The sequence below is a fragment of the Carassius auratus genome, chromosome 48, assembly GCF_003368295.1.
Source record: "Carassius auratus strain Wakin chromosome 48, ASM336829v1, whole genome shotgun sequence".
In the NCBI taxonomy this organism is placed as follows: Eukaryota; Metazoa; Chordata; class Actinopteri; order Cypriniformes; family Cyprinidae; genus Carassius; species Carassius auratus.
The window spans coordinates 9,298,532-9,307,443 of record NC_039290.1 but is presented as its reverse complement, the minus strand read 5'-3'; the positions used below and the strand labels follow the sequence as shown (position 1 = coordinate 9,307,443).

General features: G+C 45.7%; 1 protein-coding gene across 3 annotated transcripts; it reads right to left on the bottom strand.

The window, feature by feature from the left end:
- Positions 1 to 519: 519 nt before the first annotated feature.
- Positions 520 to 8,901, bottom strand: g3bp2b (G3BP stress granule assembly factor 2b). Of its 3 annotated transcripts, XM_026237305.1 has the most exons (14): positions 8,722 to 8,893; positions 7,940 to 7,941; positions 7,400 to 7,520; positions 7,255 to 7,336; positions 6,791 to 6,964; positions 5,587 to 5,674; positions 4,557 to 4,668; positions 4,252 to 4,477; positions 4,067 to 4,165; positions 3,612 to 3,702; positions 2,649 to 2,699; positions 2,015 to 2,161; positions 1,824 to 1,942; positions 520 to 1,228 (listed from the first exon to the last, which is right to left on the bottom strand). In XM_026237305.1, the coding sequence occupies exons 3-14, from the start codon at positions 7,492 to 7,494 to the stop codon at positions 1,019 to 1,021; spliced, it is 1,494 nt and encodes a 497-aa protein (XP_026093090.1). In that variant the 5' UTR covers positions 7,495 to 7,520; positions 7,940 to 7,941; positions 8,722 to 8,893; the 3' UTR covers positions 520 to 1,018. The 3 variants fall into 3 exon arrangements, with proteins under 3 accessions (XP_026093090.1, XP_026093088.1, XP_026093091.1); XM_026237303.1 differs by lacking the exon at positions 7,940 to 7,941 and having other exon boundaries at positions 8,722 to 8,901; XM_026237306.1 differs by lacking the exon at positions 7,940 to 7,941 and having other exon boundaries at positions 2,015 to 2,143; positions 8,722 to 8,900.
- Between the last annotated feature and the right edge of the window lie 11 nt (positions 8,902 to 8,912).

Here is an 8,912-nt window from a genome sequence, read left to right as displayed (position 1 = left end):
CCCTCCACTAACCCCTCGGACACCAGGGTCACCAGACCTTGAGCCGGATATTAAAACATGCATTTATACCGTATATTTATCCAGATTTTAGCTTTTGGAGAACAAATTGCTAAAACATTATGTGTGAAGTGGATGATCTTATGAAGATCTGTATCTTGTGGTTTGTTACAGGAGCGAGGACACGCAGGGGTCTAACTCAGTTCCTGAGGGACAGCGCTCCGACTCACAGCTGACTGGAAGATTCTAGCAATCCTGAAGAGTTAGAGCCGGATCAGGGTCGGAGCTAACTGTGCAGACCTGTGTCCCTCCAGGAACTGAGTTAGAGACCGGTGGATGACAGGAATCCTGATTAAACCAGTCTGATGCAGTCTAGAGAGAAATCAGATGACTGGCTTGTTAGACTGGTCTAAGCAGTTTAAGAGAAACCATATTGAACTTCCTGAATCCATGTCTGAGCAAATATCATCATCTAGTGTTTGAACGACAACACACTTAAAAAAACACAGCTAACTCGAGGAGTTTGCAGATTTCAGTAGTTTATTGAAAGTTGAAAACACATTCAAACAAAAACCTGCAGAAGCCGACTGAAGTCCAGTCTGAACCCAGAACCAAACGCAGTGCAGTGTGGGAGAAACACTCCAGAAATCAATGGAAAGAGCAGCACGATCCAGAACAGCCATGCAAAGAACCACCGGCTCCAGAGCAGATCCTGTGACCCCTGACCCCTGACCCCGGCCAGAGGCCAGCTAAGGCACCACCACTGCTTTATTTACTTGGAAAATAAATAAGTGTACACTGAGCGCTGACGTTCTTCCGTTACACACCGTGACAAATCCGTTCGTGACATCCAGCTTCTGTTCTAGAGAAAAAAAAATATCACACTGTCCTGTTCTTCTTCGCAAAACCATGAGGAGAATAATAGAAAGAAAGCGCGGCGGAGTCTGAGAGTCTTTGAGAAGTCCAGAGAGAGAGAGGAGAGAAACAAACACAATCAGAGGAGAGGAGGATTCATCAGTGTTCAGCGGCGGGGTCCTGTGAAGCGGCTCTCTCCTCCTCGGCCCCTGGAGGACACCGGCCCCCGCGGGTCTCGCTCACGCCCCATCCCATTACCCAGAGTGCCCCGGGGCCCGCGCCGGCCGTCTGACGCTCCTCTGGTCTCTCGCTCGCGGGCCGCTCGGGTCTTCTTCTCCTCCACGTTCAGCCGCACTTCCCCACGGAACATGATGGGCTGCGGGAGACAGGAAAGAGGAAACGCTGACTTCCTGTTCCTGTCATAACCTACAGTCTTCCAAACATACCACTGATTCAGAATCAACCCTAGCAATCGAGCCCTAATTAAAGCATCTCTGACCAACCCCGCAGTGATTCGATGCTGAACGAGCGGAGGGAGTCAATCATTTATTACTCGCTCAACACAGTGCTTTTGCTGCCACCTGCTGGTGCTTTTAGTTTCATATAAAACACTATACTTTAAATAACTTCATATTTCAATATTCAATTTAGAAAAACATACCCATTTATCATCATTTATGCAATGGTGAATCTTTTGTTTTACTCATCTAACACAAGGATGACTTTAAATGACCTTTCAGATGATAAAAAAGATGCGATGCATTATATTAATTGGCACATCTTGCAGTTAAATAGATTCAATATTGTAAGTAGACACAAGAGAAGACTGAAGTGGTGCTGGGTGGTATACCGCTTCATATCCAACACTGTGTTTATGTTTCTGATCATATTAATTGTACACGACAGCGGTGTGTCTGAGAGGCTCTCTTCTGTATGTTCAGAACCGAGCTGTAAGCACTCATCACCCAAACCTTGTTTCCCAGAATCCTCTGCACCGGCTCAGAGTCATCGAACACCACGAAGCCGAAGTTGGGCAGCTTCCCTCCGACGCCTTTGGTGTTGATCCTCATCTCCACCACGTTCCCGAACGCTGCACGAGACAGAGCGTGAAACCACAGACACACACTGGCCAGGGTCAGAGGTCAAAGGGTAAAGGTCTTACTCATGAAGAAGTCTTTCAGCTCTCCCTCGTCGATGTCATGAGGAAGATTTCCCACGAAGAGCTGATGACTGTCAGGATAACGAACGGAGCGCCGGCCCTCTGTGTCTCCCGCATCCCCGTCACCGCGGCCTGAACACAGTTCATTCCCTTTTTATTCAGAACCAGAAACATTCAAACACTGAATTTCTGGGAAACTTTCCTTTTATAGATAAAGTTGTTTTTAAGCATTCAAATAATTAGACAAACACAGACTATGGCATCAAATAAAAAGGAACAGATTTCATAGTGCTGTGACGGTCTGGTGTATTAGTGTTCAGCACAAGCGGCACACAGAGCCTGAGAATAAGAGTGTGTCCAGCACAGGTCTGCTCTGAGAGGACGCTGGGAACAGTGTTAGACCGCCGCTCCTGTGACTGACCGCTCACATGACTTACTCAGAGCCGTAGGAACCATGGCAAATTGTGTAAGTTTCATGATTTCAAATGTTTTGAGATTAATACATTTTGATTTAAAAATCTAAAAGGATTCCAGAAAAATGTAAACTGAATTTGAAGAAAAAAAAACATTTCATATGGCCCTTTCTATCAGTGTTGTGAAGATGAATGATGACTGGGTCACATGACAGGAAACTCACCCTTAAAACTGACATACTGCTTCCCTCCTGGAGCCTCGGAGCTGCTGCCCTCTGACAAACAACAACAACAACAACAACAACAACATTCACATGACAGGAACACACTCCACAAACAGCCTCATCACATCACGTGAGTGTGTGTGTGTGTTAGTGAGTGTGTGAGTGAGAGAGAGTGTGTGTGTGTGTGTGTGTGTGTGTGTGTGAGTGAGTGTGTGAGTGAGAGAGAGTGGGTGTGTGTGTATGAGAGAGTGTGTGTGTGTGTGTGTTAGTGAGTGTGTGAGTGAGTGGGTGTGTGTGTATGAGAGAGTGTGCGTGTGTGAGAGAGAGAGTGTGTGTGTGTGTGTGTGTGCATGAGAGAGTGTGTGTGTGCGCGCGCGTGTGTGTGCGCGTGCGCGTGTGAGAGTATGTGTGTGTGAGTGTGTGTGTGTGCGCGCGCGTGTGTGCGAGTGCCCGTGTGAGAGTATGTGTGTGTGCGTGTGTGTTTGCGAGTGCGCGTGTGACAGTATGTGTGTGTGTGTGTGTGTGTGTGTGTGTGCGAGTGCGCGTGTGAGAGTATGTGTGTGAGTGTGTGTGTGTGTGCGCGTGTGTGCGTGTGAGAGTATGTGTGTGCGTGTGAGTGTGTGTGTGTGTGTTTGCGAGTGCGCGTGTGAGAGTATGTGTGTGTGAGTGTGTGTGTGTGTGAGCGTGTGTGTGCGCGTGTGAGTGCGAGAGTATGTGTGTGTGCGTGTGTGCGTGTGTGTGCATGTGAGAGTATGTGTGTGTGCGTGTGCGCGTGTGAGAGTATGTGTGTGCGCGTGTGAGTATGTGTGCGTGTGTGTGCGAGTGCGCGTGTTAGAGTATGTGTGTGTGTGTGAGAGTATGTGTGTGTGTGTGTGTGCGTGTGTGAGTGAGAGAGAGTGGGTGTGTGTGTATGAGAGAGTGTGTGTGTGTGTGTGTGTGTGTGTGTGAGAGCGTGTGTGTCACCTGCTCGTGGTCCTCGTGGAGGGAAGCCTGGTCTCTCGCGCCGCTGATCTCTGGGTAAGGGCTGAGCGTCCTGTTTGAGCTCCACTCGCGGCTGACAGACACACACAGATTCAGCTCTTCTGATGTAGAGACTCTTTACAACTCTAACTGACATCGTTTCATCATTAATGCAGTTTGTTTATATTTCTGTACTGTATAGAGTGCTGTAGAAATAACCCTTCACTAACAGCACAGGAGTCTGGAAAACTGAACACTAACTCCAAGCAGGTCCACTACTGACCAGTGTTTAACACACCATCAGATTTATCATTCACATTTGAAATTCATTTTTATATTTTCATTTCATTGTTTAGCTTTGGTTTCAGTTAACTATAATAATCCTGCTACTGACTCAGAAAGTGTGCATTTAAGGAACAGTTCCTTCAGAAAAGATAGTTCTGTCATTAAATCCGAACCTGTCCAGCTGCTTTCACCACGTGAGGAGAGATCCCAGAGGCGGGAAGAGCGCCGGCCGGAGGAAGATTCTTACTGGTCACCAGAGCCCAGGAGAAGGCCTGCAGACCACCACATCATCAGCATCAGCATCATCATCATCATCACACGTGCTCCACATCAACACTGCACACACACACACACACACCTTCGGTGGCTCTGGGGTCTGAGGGGGTGGAGTCAGAGCGAGGCCAGGGGTGGAGCCTCTCTCCTCCTCCACCAGTTTCTCCTCCTCTTCCTCCTCTGGCTCCGCCTCAGCCACCTGCAGCTCTGCTTCTGGGTTAAGCTCCGCCTCCGTCTCCTGATTGGCCTCAGCCTGGGGCTCTGGCTCCGCCTCAGGCACCGCCTCCTCCTGCTGCTCCTCGACTCCGTTACTGAACACAGAGCAGAGCAGAGCATCAGAGAAGCGTCCAGCGCTCTGAAGCAGTGATGAAGGTCATCTCACGCTGGTACCTGACGGGTGCTGGAGGCTCGTAGAAGGTGCTGCTGCTGGGACGCTCCGGGGCCGGTTCAGGGGAAGCCCGAGTCTCCACCTGCTCCTCCTCAACCTCCTCCTCCTCAGACTCTGACCAAAACAACAATAACAGCCAGGATCTAAAAGATTGTGTGTTATGAGGGACGTTTAATCAGAAACTAGCCTGAAATACTCTGGGACTCTTATTTTGAAATTACTATGCACTAAAAAAAAAAGTCAAAATGATTTTAATTCAAAAATGGCAAGCTAATTTCACAATTACAAAAAAATTATTAAGTACCATTGCATTAAAGGTAAATGTTTTTGTAACTAAACGGTATCTGCAGGATGTTTAGGCGTGTTCACACTGGTGTTTCTGATGGCAAGCTGAAGATCCTGAACCTAAACGTCAGTGGGGGGTTCAGATCCTGGTTGGTGGGTTGAATGAGGTATATTTCGATATAGAACAGAAACAAAAGATGTCTCAAATCCACTAGAAGGCAAGCTATGTCTTTGCTAACAGACTGTAAAATGACGTAAAAGCATGATTTAGTCACACATTGGCCAATCAGAGCGGTTTGAGAATCTGCGGGGGTCACTAACCCGGTGTACAGCTAACTCCAATCATTTGGGTTTTATTTGTAACTTTGCAAAAAACATTTTTTACAGCCCTTCACTACTTCAGCTGCTCATTCAAAAAAGTGAGATACATGATAATACCCAAAATATCCATCTTACATCCCTCTATAACATATAATAACAGAAGACCAGTAAGGCACACATCGTCAGCTCATCAGAGGTGCATCATAATCATCAGACACGACTGCAAGCAGCTCTGAAACATGCAGCGCTCATGTATTTACCTCAATCAGCCTTTTGGAGTTTAAAAATCACATCTTTTCCCTCTGTGAATTTAAGAGCTAGTCGTGTGATAATAAAAGCTTGTGCACGCATTAGACAGTGTGTGTAAATTCACCTGAGTTACACCTCTGCAGTGCAAGCGTGTGTGTGTGTGTGTGTGTGTGTTACCTCCCAGCTCAGCCTCAGAGTCTCCGAACACCTCCTCTTCATAGCGGAAGATGTCATTGTGCACATAGAACTTATTGACCGCAGAACCCTGGTGAACACACACACACACTACAGATGAGTCTGATGTTGAGGAAGCTGTGCTTTAACTTCTATTTTATAATCTATAAATTAGCTTAATATCACAGCCACAGGCCTAAAGTGTAAGCAGAAGTTTAAGAGTTTAGTTCTCTCCTCGATCACAGTTAAACAGGGCTTTCATGCGTGCGTCTCTATACAGCAGTGTGAGATCACCATAATGAACACATCATACTGTTATTAACACGGGATACAGTCAAGATAAACTACTTCTTACACATTTCACCACATATAGAATGAAGACAATAGAATATATGAATTTAACACAAATGTGGCTACAGCTGTGTTTGTGTGAAACGAGAGAGTGAGTCTGCGATACCAGGATGACAATTACACAACTCTACACAATTTTGAACTAAGTTTTAATATTTAAGCTACTCAAAGGCAAAGCTTGCACCAAGGAAAAGCTGTTCCTCACAAGACTATAGCGTCGAACACAGTCACCGGGATGAGCCGGTGTAATAACAGACTGACCAATCAGAGTCCAGTATTCAACAGAGCTGTGTAATGAAGATTAATAACTTCTGTAACAAATGTATATGGAATTATATCCCGGACATTATTCAAAAGTATTTGCAAATTGTATTTGCAATTGTGTTTTCAATTTGTGGACGCATAAAATGTGACAATCCAAACACAAACGCAAATTGCGCATTACCGTTTGCATTTTCGTTTAAGCGAACGCACAGTGTCTGCCAAATTTAAAATGGAAATGCAAAGTCTGTTTGCAATTGTGTTTCCCATATCTTACGAGCTGTGAGTCTGTCATATTTAAATAGCAATATTAATTACCACATTGGCTTTCCACTCTCTCTGCACTGTGCATGTAAACTGCCAAAACTCAAATGGAATCACAATTCCTTTTGCATTAGAATTTCTAACGTCTACACGGAAACCTGTCAATCAAGTGACAGGGGTGGGGCCATTTTATTGGGCGTGCTTGCATTGGGAACTCATCAGAGCTCATCAATACTGCAGTCTCTTCATTTAGTTTCAGTGTCACACTGTCTCTCACACACACACACACACACACACACTCCCTCTCTCTCGCTCACACACACACACTCACCTCCGGGGCGAGGACGAAGGTCTGCATGAACCTCCTCATGGGGCGTCCGCTGTTGGACAGTTCTCCCATCACCTGCACCACCACACCGTCCCCCAGCGTCGCATGAGCGTCCACCTGCCGGATCTTAGTGTGACACTCACTGAACTGCAGCGACATCACCTTCTTATGGATCTCCTGCTCACACACACACACACACTCGAGCGGTCAGCGCTCTGAACATGATCTCAGCGGCTGCTAATGTCATGATATCAATCTGTGACGCGGTCAGTGACAGAATAAAGAGTGAACATCCAACAGATCCAAAAACTCTGAGGAAGAGATTCCTGTAATGCCACGGCTTCATGAGTTTAAACCCTTTCTAAAGCCTTGTGGAAGGCTGAATCTAAACCCACAGAAAGCCCATCCGTGGTTAGGGTTATATCTGTAGTGTGTGAGTGTGTGTGTCTCAGGTGAAGTTCACTCACCGCCTGACCGTAGACCGCCTCCTCCGGCTTCCCGCTGCCGTCCACACCTCCGTGAACATACGAGGAGTTCCTGCCGTAAAACCTGCGCAGGGAACACGGGGTTAACACGGCTCTGAGACGAGCAGCCACGCTTCTCAACACTCACCTGTGCAGGTAATCTGGAGCTTTATTCAGGAGCGTGTAGTACTGACGCACAAACTCCCGTCCTACGAGCAGGGGACTGGGCTTCTCCATCACCATCTCTGTCTCACACACACACACACACACTACGACACACACACGATACAGAAACACAGCAGATCAGGAGAACTCTAATCATAACACAGTCAGATGGTTATCTAAACACTGAAAGAGAACGATTACAGAAAGACCGATAGAGGCAGATTATTAAAGTTGATCAGATTTACTCATGTTTTAAAAGTGTGAAAGAGAGAAGTCCTGTGTTAGTCCCCAGAGATCGAACAGAAGACGGACGAGTAAAGTTAACGTTTAGCTTTAGGTGCGTCTAAATGGTCAAATACACGCAAATATGGGTTTATTTACGTAAACCCTTGTCAGTTACATAAACTATGAACATAAACAGCGAAGAGTGAAAATCCATGTGGGACAGTATTGGATCTGAGCGGCTCTTAAAGTGATGTTCCTGCACTTCTTATCAATCTAACAACCAAAGACAATAATAAACCACTATCTGCTCTCGCTGAGGGACTTCTGTAGCTTTAATAAGAAACAAAACAAGTTTAATTCTTACAGTGAACACTGCAGTTTGATTTCACATCACATAATTCCTGTAGCAGACCGACAGCTGAATACAGCAGACTCACACGCTTAGTTTTATTTGTATGTTTTTCTATTGTATTTGTCTTTTACTTTTTCAATACTAGCCATTTAATTATTATTATTTTTATTTATTTATATATATATATATATATATATATATATTTATTTATACAAGTTACCCCTGTTTTCTGTCCTGAGATTGAGAACTTTCTCTAAATCTCTTAAATGTAGGAGTCACAGAAACCCTATTTGCAGAAGATATATGTATTCGATATATCTTCAATAAATCGTCATATAAAGTTTTGGTCACTCATAACCGTGACTACATTACTGACCAAAATAACAGACAGATAGATAGATAGACAGATAGATAGATAGATGTTTAAAAGAGCAAGAGTTATTGACAGAATACAAATGATGGGCAGATAAACAGACAATATGAGTGGATGATAAATAAATAAACATCAATGGGCAGAAAATGAGTTGATGGCCAGACAGAAAAACGAACACATAGACAGACAGACAGATAGATAGACAGACAGATAGAAAGATATATATAGAGAGAGAGAGAGAGAGAGAGAGAGAGAGAGAGAGAGAGAGAGAGAGAGAGAGAGAGAGAGAGAGCGAGCCGCGGACAGACAATAGCGCTCGCGTGTTTAGCTTCATGCTAACCGCGCTCAAACTCACCTGACGCGACAGAATCCGTTAAACGCCGCGCGGTCGCTCCGCACGCACGCACGCACGCACTCTCCGCACACACTCGAGCGAGGGACCGTCGACCCGCTCCCTCTTTATCCGGGAAAAAACAACCGACGACAGCCGAGCCGAAATATACACACACGGAGGCAGACGTGCACGCGTCCGCCACTCTTGGTCGA

Coding starts and splice junctions, on each gene's coding strand:
- g3bp2b (XM_026237303.1), bottom strand. CDS start 7,494: ATGGTGATGGAGAAGCCCAGTCCCCTGCTCGTAGGACGGGAGTTTGTG. Junction 4,478..4,556: donor GAGCCTCCAGCACCCGTCAG/GTACCAGCGTGA, acceptor CTCTGTGTTCAG/TAACGGAGTCGAGGAGCAGC. Junction 2,162..2,648: donor GCAGTATGTCAGTTTTAAGG/GTGAGTTTCCTG, acceptor CTGAATAAAAAG/GGAATGAACTGTGTTCAGGC.